Source organism: Sphaeramia orbicularis, chromosome 22 (genome assembly GCF_902148855.1).
Source record: "Sphaeramia orbicularis chromosome 22, fSphaOr1.1, whole genome shotgun sequence".
Classification (NCBI taxonomy): Eukaryota; Metazoa; Chordata; class Actinopteri; order Kurtiformes; family Apogonidae; genus Sphaeramia; species Sphaeramia orbicularis.
The window spans coordinates 34994175-35011856 of NC_043978.1; the positions used below are offsets into that span (position 1 = coordinate 34994175).

At 37.0% G+C, this 17682-nt stretch overlaps 1 protein-coding gene and 1 long non-coding RNA gene across 2 annotated transcripts; both read left to right on the forward strand.

Moving 5' to 3' along the window:
• Positions 1-11943: 11943 nt before the first annotated feature.
• Positions 11944-12483, forward strand: LOC115414193 (uncharacterized). Its single transcript, XR_003934586.1, has 3 exons — positions 11944-11980; positions 12076-12207; positions 12306-12483. It is a non-coding gene; the product is annotated as an uncharacterized LOC115414193 (long non-coding RNA).
• A 34-nt stretch (positions 12484-12517) lies between these two features.
• On the forward strand, positions 12518-16975 carry LOC115413240 (adhesion G-protein coupled receptor G2-like). Its single transcript, XM_030125974.1, has 8 exons — positions 12518-12530; positions 12640-12740; positions 12826-12947; positions 13035-13300; positions 15761-15851; positions 15936-16219; positions 16299-16357; positions 16946-16975. Exons 1-8 carry the CDS (start codon positions 12518-12520, stop codon positions 16973-16975), a joined length of 966 nt encoding a protein of 321 aa, XP_029981834.1.
• Positions 16976-17682: the final 707 nt, after the last annotated feature.

Genomic DNA, 17682 nt, shown 5'->3' on the forward strand with positions numbered 1-17682 from the left:
AACAGCCAACGCTGCTTACAGCTGTTCAGGAGTGACCGGGGGGGTGCTAAAGGCTCAGTGGGGGTTCAGGGTCTCTCCTTCTAAACCTCCTTGGATGTCTTATCAGGTCCTTTTGACAAGCTAATGTGCTGACTCTGGGATTTTCCAGCACTCAGCAGGAAGCTCCTGGCCACCTGCAGCTGGGGACAGCCCAGGAATAATGACAGTGCCTTCAACAAAGAGACCTCTTTAAGGTCAGCCTGGGTCGGCTATTTCTGTCAGTCACATTAGGAGGTGGAATCCCAGGGGAGTAGAGGAGCCTTTCCATCATCACCTCTGTTATGTTCAAACAAAGGAGAAACAGTAGAAGTCAAGAGACGTGGGCAAAGATGTGCAACAGAAATCAAGTGTGGAAAAGTGTTTGCAAAGAAAATATAATTTTGGTTTATTTAAACGTCTATGTTACTGATAGTTCTCCTGTTGAAACCATAATACGCTATGTAATTGTAATCTGATTTTTCTAACAGGTGTTTTGAAACTTACAATGGAGCTGAAAAGTCTCAAAAACATGCATTAAAACCCAACATTATATAATCTGTCTGGTTTTGACCAACTCTATATATAAAGTGTCATGAGATAACTTTTGTTGTGATCTGGCGCTATATAAAAATTTGATTGATTGAGTGATTTGATTGGCTTTCCCTTGTAAGTCGTTTTGGAAAAAAGCGTCTGCCAAACGCATAAATGTAAAATGTAATAATCATATAGTCAATATATAGTTGTCATTCTTGATTTCTGAAGTAAAATACTGCTGATTTATCGTTGTCTGTAATCAGGGTCACTGGCTTTGAAGTGATCACATAAGCTTTTACCAAAATGTATTCTACTATAACTAATATGTTACATGTTATATCATGTCATGATATGCACAGATATCTTTGGGGTAAATCTGCACTTTATTCTCAGCTCCCATAGAAATCTTTGCTTCTCTGAGCTTATATTTGCCTTCTCTTCATGCTGGTGGGTAGCCTTCAGCCTGCTGTGCAGGACATTCTGCTGCTGCCCACATGTTTGACCAAGCTGTTAAGTAGACAGAATCACTTAACTGCATTTTTTGCTTTATCTCTGAAACTGCTGCTGATTTTCTGTGGATTTATATCACCACATGGTTTAGCTTCCACTGTGTAGCCATTATGTAGCCTCAGCAAGTATGTGACATGGGTCTGTGCTTCAGTATCAGACATCCTGGACATTGTTTAAGAGACGGCACCTTAAGAAGGAATACAACTCCGCCTGCTTTCTGTCCTCTGGCACTGCGCCAGGAAGGGATCCCTGGCAAACACCGAGCAGACAGACAAATCAAGTTGCTGGCAGCTTTTCAGACAAACAGCAGACAGTCACAGACCTAATACTTCAACACAAAGAGAATGATGTCATACTGTCTCCTGCCTAACAGCGGTGGCACTTCCCAGTCAATATCACTGCTATTAAGAGAACAGTCTGAAAGAAATGGTCCATTTGAAGGACAGCGACAAACCACAAAGTACTCATAATAAAGGCTTTGTAAGGAAGAACTGCACCACTAAGTATCTATCATTTCAGTCAAATAGCCTTGAAGTGTCCAGTCTGCTGCTCATACGTAACTCCCCTGTGTGATGACATTGTCAATTTATAATGAAAGTGGATGTGTAGGCGTTTCCCACAGTGAGATCATACCTTTCTTTCTTTACTTGACCTATCTAGGGGGTATTTAAGAGACAAAAAAAGGGATGTGGTCAAATATACTTGAACAAATTAATAACTGCTGTAGATTTTAGGTTCCGTTTAAGCCACCTTTCCTCATGAGGTCATTTTTTTCTCACATAAATACTGAACTGGATTTTTCAAAGAGCAAAAATGTGTCCTAATGACCCTTTCTCAAACTTCTGAAGTAAACTAAGATGTTTTATTTGTTTGTCTCACGTCTCCATGACTCTCAGCAGGCTTCACATTGACCTATCATTGCCTCGTCATCACCTGCACTGCCACATCCCCTCCCTTTTGTTCTGTACTTTTTCACGCTCCTCTGAGACTCCTCTGCTAGTTCACACCTCTATTGTGACACGAGTCTTTGCTTTGTAATCTTGGTCCTCCAGGCTACCTACCAGGCTCTTCACACCTCTGTGCCACCTCCACACCTTAAAGATTAGATAACCATCACCTCCTTCCTTCTTTCTCCCCCTCACCACCATCATCCCCAGTTTTTCACACTCCTCACCAAATCTTCTTCCTCCACCCATGTGTCCCTCCAGATAAGTTTACTGTACTGAGGTTACCGACCTTCACTTTGGGGCAAATTAGTTAGTGGAATATCAGGCGGACAGAGACACCCTCTGTATGACTGTAGACACTGATGTCATGGCAAGATGTCTCAGGGGCGCACGGCACAGACTGGTGAAGTCATAGCGTCCAAAATTATGCAGATGAGGACAAAGCCAGTGTATCCCGTAAGTGAAACCTAAACAATAGGGTTTCTCACTGAATGACACATATTTACCACAAAGCATTACAGGCAACTGTCCCTGTCCCATGACCTGCTAACCCCCCCTCCTTGCTTTAAGGCACTTTCCTCTGCATTCATTCACTCATTTCCTAGCTTAGGTCATTGGAACGGCAAACAAAAACAGTAAACCTTGTCTGATCACAACTGTTAAGCAGAATACAAATATTAGCATGTATGTTTCTGCATGTATTATGTCTATATGTCATGTATAATGTGTATAAGGTTTTAAACAATTGTATATTTAACCCTCAAACAGCCACTTGTGACCAAAAACATCTGCTGAACTAAAATTTCTAATCACCGTTGATCCACTAATCCTATCAATATGTGTAAATAAATGAGGTGAAATGCAGTTTCTCCTCTTTTCATGGTCATCAGAAATGACCTGTTTGAACATTCAGAGGCTCCATAGTGAACGTGGAATCATGATAATCTTTAGCAACATTCACCAGTAAAACCCATTTAGTTTGATAAATGATAATGGTTGTAGACACTTGTTTTTACATTCAGCTAATGGTATTTTGCTGAAAAAGTCACTTTTTCTTCAGTTTTTTCTGTTTTTATATAACAATCTTTGATTTAACTCTGGACTTTAATGACTATTTACATGATTAGTCTATTAAAAATAGGAAAATACATGATTTTCAGTGAAAAGTGACAAATGCAGAGTATATTATAGTAAATGTTGATGCATCACTAGTTAAATGTAGAGGAAAAGTCAATTGAAAATCACCGCAATGTTTTTGTGAGGACTTAAAAAAAATCTATTTTAGGTCTTTTAAGGGTTTAACACCAACATTTTGCCACATGTGTATCAATTTTATAATGTTTAATAGCTCATGGCATTGTTTCAACTGTCTGTAACTTAACAGTTGGTATAATTAGGCTCAGAAAAAGATACCAGGGCTTGGTTTAATGCAGAAAAAACATGCTTGGAAATTATTCACAGTGTTACATCAGGTTACATTACCCAATATAGTATCAAATGACAACTTTTTCTGACATTAAACTAATCACATCATTTCCTAAAGCTAAAAACATATGTTTGACACAGAAAAAGTCTGTATCATATGAAAAAAATGACTCAGAGTGCCTCCAGCCACATTTAAACCCTACTACCATTTTTTCTTTAACCCACCCCACCCCCCACCCCAAAAAAACCCCCCCAGTTTTGTGGTTTTCATGCATGTACAGTCTCAACATATTTTCGACACATTACGTTGCGCTTATGCATACGTGTGTTTAGAGAAATTTATGATGGCACCATTTTTTTGGCCGATCATGTTGCTCATCAAGGTGCCCTTGGTCTGAGCCTACTGTAATTCTAGGATGGTGACGAATGCATTTCTGTCAACCACAAAGATGTTCCATTTCAAAGTTAAGGCTGTCTGTTATTTGTTTGTTTGGTTTGTTGGTGGAGGTCTGGGAAGCAGCACTGACCAGTATAGGGTGCCACCTGTGACCTTGTAAAAGAGAAGATATAAAAAATTAATGTGAGAAATTTGACCACCTGTTGTTTTTTCTTTTGCTATTCAGAATCTCCACAGTTCATAAATTATGTGCACTCCATATTTTGTCTTCACACTCCATCTGAGATTAAGCCACTCTACAAAGAATCAGGCGGTTACTGTGTGTTAGGTAACCGAAGAGCACGCCAAGCTGCATTAAACTGATTTATATGTGAAATATTTTATCTCCATGCTGATCAGGTTTTACAGTGAGACAGTAAAGCAATAAGTGAGCTCAACACTCCACGGGGTGAAAGACGCACACCAAGGTGAACAAAGAGTCACGTACATCCACTGACTCTGTACAGCGCAGTTAAAGATACCACAGTAAGGATCGACTCTGACGTGTGGTTGCTTTGGAGTGTGTTTGTATTACTTGTGTTTGTTTGTTGTACTGGAAGAGAAAGTACACTGATGACCCCACTGTCCCCTCATGCCACCGGCTGACTGTGCTGGTCAGAAATAGTTGTGTAATGTGAGGGGCAGCTGTGTAATGCCTGTGTGAGTACACAGGCTCAAACATGCAAAGACGGCATTAACAGGTGCCTTGAACACACACTTACACAACCTCTGATATTCCACATTCCCACAGAAGGCTGAGCCCACTCCTCCTTTTCCTCACACCCTCCACCTCATACTCTCAAGACTTCCAAACACTTTGATTACAAGATCCGTTTCCACCACCGAGCCGATAGTCAAACATAGGGGGAGGTCAGTGTCTGTCAGATAGATATGGATTGTAATGTATAGAGGATGAGATCACCACACAAATGCAGAGCTGCTCTGCGTCACTGTCACTTTTCTAATTGGAATGACAAGCAGGGTCATATCTCTCCCTGATTAAGATCCTTATCTCTTCAATGGGATTGATGCTGACAATATTTTATACCCTGTGGAAATAAATATTGACACAAAACCAGAAGTATACAGGATGAGGTAGACCATGGATGCTGTGCTTCTACTTTAGATGGCAGGTGATCTTCTGACCTTGGTAAAACGTGCACGTGCAGAGGGTGAAGAATACAGCAGGGGTGTGGATTCGGTATTTTATGATCCACCACAGAGCTTCAGCATCACTACCAGTTGTCAGCCTGGTAATCTTTATAGCTAACCCCCTATCCAGTATGATGAAACTACGGCAGCTGTTGTCTGGCACGGCAACCAAATTCACCAGGGAAACCACCAAAATGGATGCCAACCACAGCTCAACCACAGTCCTCTGTTGCGCAGGGTGGTAAATACTGAGCTACGGCATGGGCTGCAGGCTCCATTAAAGGCCATCAAATATTCATCTGCCATACGGTACTCTATCCCCACTGCATCATACGACAAACCACCAAGAAAACTGATGCTGAAAACAACAGCAGCACAATGAAGATCCTACAGCCCCAAGAAACAGCTTCAATTATCTTTTATCTCACACCAGGCAATACAGATTTATTTATTAATGACTACGATGAGAGTAAAACACAAAGCATTTATACACACAAGCATCACTAACTTAATGGGATACTAAGTTGCGTAATACGTATTATCAAGTCTTCAAATGACTGTTTAATGGAGGTTTTGCTTCTCACCTGCCCACATTATGCAGCGTTAACAACACACTAATGACCGAGCAGCCTTTAATGAAGAAAACAATGACATCACCACAGGGTTCAGTACGTGAAGTTAACTCCAAACTGTCAATAAAAACTACATCAATGAATTCAGCCAAGCCTATCCATGCTGCGATCAGGTCTTAAATGTGTTTAGTGCTGCTGGTGGGGCAGTAATTGCTTTAGCAGGCTAGCAGACTGACTGTAATGATATTATCAACCTATGCTCTGTTGCACTGCTGTTTATCTACTGCTATTTGCGTAGGTCTTTTAAGCTTTAGAAATACATTTTTCTTTATTAATCAGATTTTTATGAACATACAGATGACATTTAAATATGTACATAAAACTATATCTTAATAGGAGGTTATTAAAACATAAAAGCATTCAAATATTTTGAACTATTTTGATTTAACGTCAAGAAACTGTGGTATTTTCTATTTATCTTTCACCAGAGGGCAGTGTCAACACATTTTTAACCTATATAGACCCAAACAACCGCAAGCAAAAAAAAAAAAAATCACTGGTCTAAAATTTTTAATACCTGTTGATCCACTACTCCTATCAGTACATGTAAATAACTGATATAAAATGCAGTTTGTCATCTTTTCATGGTCATCAGATATGACCCATTTGGATGTTGTAAATGTGGAAACAGGTCGTCTTCTACAACATTTATTCACTAGTACAAACTGATGGAGTTTGATAAATGACAGTGGATGGAGACCCTTGTTTTTTTGTTCAGTTATTGATATTTGCTGGAAAAAAGTCACTTTTTCTTTAGTTTTCTCTGTTTGTGATATAATAACCCTCAACTTTAATCTGAGCTTTTATGAACATCTACATGATCAGTGAATTAAATAAAGGTAAATACATGATTTACAGGATAATATTATAATACATGGCGATAAATCATTTAAGAAAGGTTAACTAGAGAGGAAAATTCAAATGGGAACTGTCACAAAAGAAGCACTGGGTCTTTATGGGTTAAACAGCTTTGACATGTTCCATCTCATACTTGGTTCTAAAGGTCACTGTTTCAAAACTATTTACAGGGGTAAGATTTGGTTTTGGATTACCCTCTTATATGCTCATGTAAATGCCCTACACTGCTCTCTTAACTTGTTCTTGGGAGAATGATAGTGTTTGTTTATTTAAACATTTGCATTTCCTCTTTGTGCATACAGTATTCACGACTGTGCTGGAAGAAAATATGATGCGAACACTGCATCAGGAGAGTATCATTTACAACCAATGAAAACAACAGGGTTAAAAAAAGAAATGTATTTATTATGACTAACATGAAAATCAGGAAAAGGAAAATAAAGGCCAAAGCATAAACTGTGGGTTCTCATTTTATTATTGATTCCACATCTGAGTTAATAAATAATAAATAAAAATAAATGAACACACACACACACACACACACACACACACACACATATATATATATATATATAAAATCCACTAATACATTCCTTTAGCTTTAAAACTGATAAGACCTTGTTGCAGCTTTTTTAGTCATTAAGTGCTGAATTTTTTCAGTCACGTGCCTCCTAATAAAGTCTTGAATTAATTAAAATAAACTTGCTACAGCTAAGACTTTACATTGAAAATACTTCACAATCACTTTCCTCCACTCATTTGACTGGACGTAAGTTTGGAAAATAAATGGATTGTGTTGTGTCAGTGTTTTTAGGGCACTGAAATACATATGTAGGTTTAGGCCACATATATTAACAGCACTGGCAATTACCCAAATAATTTTTCATGTTTCTGTGATGGTTAATGCACCAGTATATAGAAGCTATTTAACTGAAATGATATTCTAATGCTAAAATATAATGATTATTGTGATCCATGAATGAAAAGTAGCAGAGCACATTATTATTTCTTGATGAAGTTGTCAAATATAGTTATTTGAGTTAATGGACTGAAAAAATAGTTTTAGTGCTTGAATGTTTTGCTTGAATAATTTGTGACTTCTCAGCCCTGTGAGGCAGCTCAAAATTGGGAATAAAAAGCTGAATTAAGTTTACTTTTTCCTGTGCAGAATGGTAAAATGTCGAGAGCTCTCTGAAAATGAAAGAGTCTGCATTAAAACATTTCATTATGCTGGATGGTCAACGAGGCGAATAAGTAAAGATGGTCTATGAAACTGTTAAGGACTGTATATTATGAAAATATCCACAATGATGTCCCTGTTTGTAAACTGTATAACGAGAAGCGGACTTGCTTTATTTGCATGGCAAATCAGAGAGGCAGATATGGTGCATCTTTCCTCACACATCCTCACAGTTAGGTCATTGTGGACTGTTGCTGTGCTGGAAATCGGTCAGATAATGTTAGCTGCTGTTTCATCGTTACCACTTTGATAATAGATAAATACTACATAATAGATACGTTGTGGCTAGATAATTGAATCTGATTTTAACTGATACTGTGTTTTCTCTTAGAAAAATGCTATTACAGGATATAAAGTGGTGCTGGATATTGGCAGTGAGCATCATAATTCTGTTAAACGGGACCCTCTTTAAAATCAGTATATGTGACGCCTCAGGTAAGTTTATGAAACACCAACAAATAACAAAAAACTGCATATTAGACTGCATAGACTATAAAACTGCATAGAAACTGAATAAATGTCAGGTTAATGTGGTTAATACCATTCATGCATATAAACTGAAACAGATTTGTAGATAATTGATCATCCTTTAATAGATTGAAATGATTCATTTTTTAATTCTGACAGGTAATGAAGCACAAAACAATACGATCTGCCAACATAAAAAGATCCTTGCTGTCGCTATGGGATCATTACAAAGTGGATGTCATTTCTCCTCAGGTAAACAAAGCAGCATCACTTGAATAAAATTACTAATAACAGAAAGTGATGAGGAAGTCATGAGTAATGGGTGCTTTATGTTTCATTTCAGATGAACTCCACGATGAAAGCAATGGGATTAAACTCTGTGTCGTTTCTAATCAAAATAAAACACAAGCAGGTACTGTAAAATGATTATAAATGTGTGAGCTGTCCAGAAGTAACAGTTTCATCATGAAGCAGGATAAATAATCAACTTTAATTCTCTTAGCTTATTAGGGAGATACATTCTCACATGAAAACTTATAGCATTGTGACACGCTAATTTAATCTTCTTCAGGTAGTTGTTTCATATTAAAATCTCTAATGGAAAAAAAGACACTGAAAAACAATTCAGAAGCTCACAATACATCCCACATATATTCATATTAATTGCAGTTGGATATATCTGTATATCTACATACATATTTTTCAGTCCTCCAAGAATATGGGTGTCAAATATACAGCCTGCGGGCCAAAAGCAGCCCACCAAAGGTTCTGATCTGGCCCACAGGACGAATTTGTGCAAAAAAAATTAAACGGAAGATATTAACAGCCAAGTGTGTCAAACTCATTTTAGTTCCAAACTCCAAATTTCAACAATATTATACCTGTTACTAAATGTTTTGTGCCTTTGTAGATCCACTGTGATCTACATATAATGCACATGTATAAATGATAAGTTGAGGCATAATATTGTTAAAATTGCACTTTTTTTAATAAGAAATTTCAGGTTTTCCACTTTTTGTGAAAGAATATGATAGTTTTTATGAAACTGGGTACATTTGGTACCTGGCACTTTGCCAGCTTTTTAGACCAAAAAATAAAAGAGAAATTTAGACATATTTCCCCCCAGGATGTACCGAATGATGACCTCAGATAAATGCAAAAAAAAAAAAAAAAAAAAAAATTATACTCTTGCTCTGAGCCATCCCAAAATTAATGAATTTTTAATAAAATATTGGGGCCAAAAACAGGACCAAAATTGGGACAGGAAAAACTACCTAGGCGTCAGTGAATTTTATCTGGAACACATGGCTTGAAATGGACTTACATACTGCTATAAATAAGGACACTGTGTTAAATTTGAGGATCCTAGTGGTTTTTCTAATCCAGACATGTGGGTTTTTCATGAATCTCAGTCTCATTCCAGGTGTTGTATGTAATTCATCGCGTCCACTTGTGTTACATGCAGAAACTACCCAGTTAATACATATAAATCGCAAATGATTTTGCAACAGCGGTCATTTTGTGAAACACTGCCTTGCATAATTAGTTCAATTCCCAAAATGTACCTGTGAGAGACTAAAGAGATATTCAAAAAATAGTAGCATACCATTTTTGTATCCTTTTTACTGTGATACATGTGGATTTTTGTATTAAAAATGATTTAAAAATGTGTTTTATCTGAAAAATAGTGTCTCTTTTATCTCAGTAAATATTTATTTTTAAAATAGACCCAAAGTGCCTCCAAACTTGCTTTGTAACATTAGTCTACATCTGGTTGGATTTTTAGCCCCCATGTCCTGTATTTAGGTACCGGTTTCGTAGGGGCACCCATATGTAAAAACTTTCATCATTTAATTTGACTTTTTGGACTTATATAGATAGAAAAATGAGCAGTTCTCATTAATTATAGATTAGAATAACCTACTATTTAACTGGTCCGGCCCACCTTGAGATATAAAACTAAAATGAGTTTGACACCCCTGTCCAAGAAGACGACAATGATGATGATCTAGATCCTGATCGCTTATCTTCTAAAAGAATTTGTCACCATTTAGAGATTTTTGATTTTCTTAGAAATGAAGGCAGTTATTTCTCTGACAAAAACCACACTATGCTACATGACAGCAATGACGTTCTATAGACATGTTTTTTTTGCTGAAGACGAACCAGACCTGAGAACATGTTTTCATCTCTAAACTGAGCATATTTGATGGGTGTTCCCAACCGCAGTTTTCACCACAGTAACTGCAGATTTGATACGTGCAGTCGGTGTTCAATCCTTTTTCATTGAAGGCCTGTTCATGCTGTCAACACTGACACTGTAATAACACCCACTCCACCATTAAAATGCACCTTAAAGGTTATATCTGCATAAAGCGTCATCATAAGGCTTATGATGACAGCCTATGCTGTTATCAGACAATTTGCAGACAATCATTTTCACAAAGAAAAAACAATACTGTGTTTTTCAAAAATGAGTTTTGATGTGTTTGCAACTGTACAACCGCTGGTCTCTCATTAGTTGATGTCTGTGAAATCTGTTTTGTTTGCAGGCTGTTGTAATATTTTTGGTTATGACTGTGGGTTTGAAATAGAGGAGATTCCTAACCAAAAATACAGGCTAACTCTGATGGAAAGTACTCTATCCACACAAGATATTGTCATAATGACTACACCGATGCAGACCTTCAAGTGTACACCATCCCACGTCTACAACCACTCAGGTAATGTGAAACAGATCATGGTCAGGTCCAGAAAATCCTGTAACATTGTAGATCCAGTGTAACTAATGTTGTAGTTCTTCATATTGCTTCAAATGCTGAAAGCTAAGAGGAGACTGGTTTAAGAGTTAAAAAAAAAAAAACACATGACGGCAGTGTAAGAGTGCCCCCTATTGGTCACAAGATTTTTACTCTAACAATGTTATCAAGTCATCAATTTTTTCTCTTGTATTCTGTTACAGGTTTCCTTTTAAACCCTAAGAATTGTTTGGATTCAGGTAAAGTCACTATCTTTACAAATGTTCTGTATTAGCACAATTTTTAATAACTGCTAGCAACAATCTGTGTGACTTTATCTGCAATATGTAATCTTTGATATGTTTAAGGTGACAAGAATATTAGAGTGACAAAAGATAACATTTTTGGAAATAATGTGAGCAATGATGACCAAGGTTGTGAAGGTATTATGATGTTTTTGTTATGAGTTACATAAATAACTACATCATTTTATACCTTGTCACACTTTCATTTTTAATAAAAGATAATATTGCATGGCATTGGACATTGAATATTACTGTTTCTATGTATTAATACACAGGTGCAGACGGAACAAAATACAGGATTATAATAACCCGTGACCCTAACAGACATTTCAGGTGTATGATGCCAGAGGAGCCAGATGTTTCTATAATACTTCCCTCCTCAGGCAACAATAACATTACCACCATTGACACTGCTGTGTAAGAATCAAAATCTGTAATGGCAATGAGCACTGCTTACCATAAGTGCTTTGTTTTTATAGTGCTGTTCTTTTTAATACAGTGTCACTATAAGTTGTGATGATGGCTGAAATTTGGTTGAAGATATATGTGCTTCTATTACAGCAACATCTTTAATAATCTTTCGTACCTGGTGGAAAAAATGGGCGAGTCCAACACAGCAGCCGTCACAATAGGCAACGTTCAAGGAATTATCTCAAAACTGCATCCCAAAAATCAATCCACATCAACATGTGCATTACAACACGTGGAGATTTTAATGTTGTTTGCTATTTTAAAAAGTAGAAAAGGTAAAAAACAATATCAAAAATCCATGAGTCTATTTAATTTTTCTAATATGCCTTTTTATTTTGAAGTTCTGTGGGACCAATACTACTTTGGCGAACAATTTTTCACTATCTGTGCACATCCCAAAAGAAGCAAGTACCATGGCGATGAAGAGAAATGGCTCATTTGCTGCAGTTTTCCGATTTACAGAAATGGAGCAGGTAAATTTAACCAGATAATGTATGATGTATTACTACAACCTCACTAAACTGCGCTTTTGTTTCTCCCTGTCATCAATGTTTATTTCTTCTCTTAACAGGATGAGGATGTTGTTTTACTTAACAATGAGATGCTGGGAATTGACATGGGAGTAAACATTTCCAACCTCACAGATACTATAGACATTAAGTATGGAAATGTGGAAAAGGTAAAGGAAAAAATTTTAATGTAACAATTTTCCCAAGATAATAATGTAATGGAAGGAATGACTATTCTGCTTTTTCTGCAAGGGAAAATTGCGTCTTGTCAATCATGGATGGGAAAGGTAGTAAAACTGTTTACTGATACTTTAAAGTTGCCTACAACAAGAGTCCCTCCAGTGACTGCTTGACTTGTCATCACCTTGAATCTGTGAATTTCCTCTGTGGTTGTAGGAAAAAACCCAATCTGGATCCCGGACGGTTGTAAGACACGTCAGAGCAATGGCAACATCACATGCCAATGCTCTCATCTAACATTTTTTGCAGTACTAATGGTAAAATGATGATATTACAAGTGATCTGAGGTTTGTAAGAGCTACAAATGATGCATATAATCTAATATTTTTCTATTTTTATCAGTCACCTCCGCCTGGAAACATAAGTTCCTCTGATTTTCGATCTCTGTCGTACATCACGTCTATTGGCTGTGGTGTGTCCATGTTTTTCTTGGCAGTGGCTCTCTTCATGCATTTTACTATCAGGTGAAAGATCACAGCACCCCCTACTGCATGTTTCTGCTGGTTTCTTTATTGCAAGGTTTTACTGAAACAAACTCACTTTCTTCACAGGAAAAACCGTGTGAGCCTTGGCATTAAAATCTTGATGAATCTCTTTCTTGCCATGTTCACCCTGAACTTGACCTTCTTGACAAATGAGTTAATTGCAAACCTGGAAATCTTTGGTGCATGTGTGACAATAGCTGTTTTTACACATTACTTCATGCTGGCTACCATTACCTGGTTTTTCATGGAGGCACTACACTTGTACTTTAACCTGTGGAAGAACCCCGCTGATATCAAACATTACATGATGAAGATTTGTGTCACAGGATGGGGTAAGAAAATGATTTAAGTGCTTAATTTTATTTATTCTTTATTTCCACGAAGGTCTCCTTAAGATACAAGATCTCTTCAGTGTGGTAGCAACAATAGATTCACATAGAAAACTAAGTAACATATACTTTGTTTTTTACGTGTATATCATAATAGTACATAAAATGTCTTCAAGGTATTTCCAAGAATGGAGAAAAAACCCGTTCTATCAGACTCTGTGTTTATCCTTGGAGCAGTTTAAGAGTTTGAGCAGTTAGCGATAGTCTGTAGGTTGATAGGATAAGAAGCTAGAGGTACATAACCTGGCCAAAATATCTCAACTTGGATTTAACTAAGCAAAAAGGTAGGAAGCATCATCTCATCAGGCGTATAAACAGTGATTCAGGAAACTGGACACATCATTTTCAATACATGGACTCCACACAGGAAAATTTACTGAGCATTTTTTTCAGCGTCAAAGTATTTTCCTCAAAAAGAGTAAATTTGGCTCTATATTGACTTTGGAGAGCTTTACCCAAAGAGTAACTTTACTGTTTTAAGAGAGGGACCAAATGTTATTTGTGTAGAGCAAAATTTTCTTCAATTTGAGCAAATTTCCTGCGCAGATCTGAACCTCATTGAGAATACTTTGTGATGTGATGGAAAAGACTTTAAGCAGTGATCCAACTGTTCCATCATCAATATGGATGCAAAAACCTGCCGTGTCATTTATTGTGGTACTGCATAAATATTGCATGACACAAAGGATGCCACTGTGCATGTGGTAATAAAAGCTAAAGGCGGTCCAATGAAACACTGCATGTGGGACTATTTTTTTCCGCTGGACAATATATTTGCTTAGTTAAATCCAGGTGGAAACCTTTACCAGCCAGGCTTTGTGTAGTAGATAGTGTACCTAACAGCGCCTTACAAGGAAAAAGCAACACTTTTTTTTTTCCTGTTAATTTAGAAATATCCATCCTACAGGTCTATGTAAAATACAGTGGTGATGGTGTGAAACAGCATTTGTTACAAAGCCAGGTGTGTTATAGTTACATACAATTGCAGAAAAAATTATTAGACCATCAAAAGTCATCAGAAACTAGAAGCACTCGGAGAGCGCAGACCTCCGCCAAGGCTGATCAGTGGCCCCCCCTGTGGGCCCCCCCACCCCCGATCACCACCAAAATGTAATAATTTCTTCCTTATCCCATTTCCAACAAACCCTGAAAATTTCATCCTAATCTGTCCATAACTTTTTGAGTTATGTTGCACACTAACGGACAGACAAACAAACAAACAGACAGACAAACAAACAAACAAACAAACCCTGGCAAAAACATAACCTCCTTGGCGGAGGTAACAATGGTTATGCAATCAAGTACTAACTCCTGTGTGTATCACGTGACTAAAACAGACAGAAAACAAAACATGGAATGCCTAAAAGCACTGTTTTTGGCAGTACAATGACACAGCTATTAATGTAAGAACTGAAGTGATTTTGGTTATTATAAAGAAAACCATGGAAAATGGCTAGATATCAGCTCTGAAATTAAACTCTTATGAGCTATTTTTGTTGTTATCATTATATTTGTCCAAACAAATGTACCTTTAGTGCTACAAGGCATTAAGATTGAAGAAAACAAGGGTGGCCTAATAATTTTTTCATGCGACTGTATACACAGATTCCAGTTTCTAAAGTAAGGATGAAACTACAGGTGAATCTCATCACCATAATCTAGTACAGATACAATCAAACACTAATCAATTATCTTTTTCTCCTCAAAAAGAAAATGTTAACTAAAAGCTTTTTCAACAGCTTCTAAATGTGCGCATTAAAAGCCAACTTCTCTTCAAAATTTGTATTTGTAAGACAAGGCTCTTGCTATACATGTACCATTGAATGTTGAAACAGTAAAATCAACTGTCTCTGAGAGGAATCAAGTGAAGGTTTTGTATTTTTAAAAAAATATCATTTTAATAACAATTGCTGCAATAAGTTAATAACATCCTACAGGTGCTTTATGACTTGATTCTTTGAAGCTGTTGTCGAATATATAATCATGTCATCTACACACAGATGTTATTTAGAAATTATTATATTATCTAATTTATTTATGAAAATAGAGAACAAAATTGTCACCAAAACAGATCCTTGCGGGACTCCTTTTTTAATGTGAGAGAGGCTGAAGTAAAATGTTCTATTTAGTTGCACTGAAGTCTCTCAGGTAGGTAATCCTTAAACCAGTTCAGAGCTGTTTCAATAATGAGCATTCAGCTATGACTTTCTAATAACTTTTTGTGATCTACTGAGTGAAATAACAAATCAGCAAACAGAGCTGGACAGTGCTATTTGCTGTTGAGAGACCTGGTGATATCTTCAGTGACATAGCTGCTGTCAGATCTGTAACCGGACTGAAATTCACTTTTTATTGTTTTCATGTGTATATGAATAATCTATACTCTATATTCTTTCTCTTAAGTCACACCAGCTGCAGTGGTGATTGTTCTTCTTGCCCTGAGAATGTATGACTACATGGTCATTTATATTGATGATGGCAACTCAGCTAAAATGTAAGAAATGATTATGGACTGCAAGACTAATGCAGAAAAAAAGACATTCATGCTGCTAAGTAGATAGATTTTTATGATTTCCAGGTGCTGGATCTCGAATCCCATTCTTCACCAGGCTGTGAATGTTGGTTACTATGGGGTAGTTTTCATCTTCACCATTTGCATATTTATTGCAACTGTGCAAACCAGTCTACGATTCAAGGCTGCAATAAGGAAAAGTCAGGACAACAACTCTGTAAACTCAAACTCGTTCTCCATTTTGGGCCTGTTCATCATGTTGGGCATCACCTGGGCCTTTGCTTTCTTCAGCCATGGACCTCTGCTCATAGCCTCCTATTACATCTTCACCATCCTCAACTCCTTTCAAGGTAGAGATGGTGGCACTCTTCACTTCACACTCCTTCTGGCTGATACAGGCTTAGTGACCAGTGTACTCTGTGTTTGCAGGTTTCTTCTTGTTCATCTACTACATCAAAAGCAGCAAAACTGTTGCAGAGAAGGAGGCAGTGACAAGGACACCAGCAGCACAGTGGCATCAAACATCACCCTCAACTCTATTTCTAAATGAGATGTTTTTATCAAAATGCCTCAGATTCAACACAAGAGGGCAGCATTTTCTTTCATAAGTGAGGTGTGTTTAGTAAGATTATGATAATATGTTTCATTCTCCCTGGCTCGACTCACTATCAAAACGTCTTGACTGAATGAGTATCCTGAGTTGAATTACCTTCATTGAGAAAAGCACTCTGAAATAAGTCTCCTGGAAGTCATTTGTGTTGATGACTCCCTGTTTTGACAAAAGCCTTGTCTTACTCACCGTGAAACTTGCAGGGAAGGTTATGATTCACTCAGAATACATCACAGCCCCACTAAATCAAAACTCCAGTCATACTCTGGAATGTACAGAGGAAATGTTTAGGAAGAAAAATATTGCTACCTTATGACGGATGTGCTTGTCATATGGACTGAAGATGACAAAATGCAGAAATAAATAAATAAATAAAGGGAAGTCTTGGCCCTCATATTCAACATAGGGGGACGAGCTAGCCAGCTAGTGCTTTGCGTGCCTGCAGATAATTACCTTATGCCTACAGAGAGCAGTATCCACAGAGCCGGGAGTCTGACTGACTTACAAGAAATGAGCTCATAGCTACCTATAGTGATAAGAAGCTTGAGGGCATGCTATTATGTTGAAACTAATCTCAAAAATATGATGGTATTTACCTAGAATTTTAGAATGTTTCATCTGTATTTGTATTGTTTTCTGTTGTTTTTGTGTTGGGTTTATTAGAATAAGATTGAATTTATTACTTTACATACAGTGGTGGAAAAAATTATTAGACCACCTTTGTTTTCTTCAATTTCTTGTTCATTTTAATGCCTGGTACAACTAAAGGTACATTTGTTTTGACAAATATGATAACAACAAAAATAGTTCATGAAAGTTTAATTAAAGAGCTGATATCTATCCATTTTCCATGGTTTTCTTGATAATAACAAAAATCACTTAAGTTCTTAAATCTACAGCTATGGCATTGTACTGACAAAAACAGTGCTTTTAGGCATTCCATGTTTTCTTTTCTATCTGTTTTAGTCACATGATACACACAGGAGTTAGTACTTGATTGCATAACCATTGTCTTTGATGACTTTTGATGGTCTAATAATTTTTTTTCCGCAATTGTACATCTTGGCTCATATACACTGATCTATAAGTAAAATGCATCCAGAATAAAAGTAGTGAAACTTTACCAAGTTTGAGTCACTAATGAAGAAAATTAAGTCAAAACTGCTGGATTGCTGTAGTTTCCAATATATAGTTTTTGGGTCA

Bases quoted from the DNA above. Each gene is read 5' to 3' on its own strand.
- LOC115413240 (XM_030125974.1), top strand. The intron at 12,948-13,034 runs GTGAAAGATCAC...CTTTCTTCACAG, and splicing joins TTCATGCATTTTACTATCAG to GAAAAACCGTGTGAGCCTTG. The intron at 13,301-15,760 runs GTAAGAAAATGA...CTTTCTCTTAAG, and splicing joins GATTTGTGTCACAGGATGGG to TCACACCAGCTGCAGTGGTG.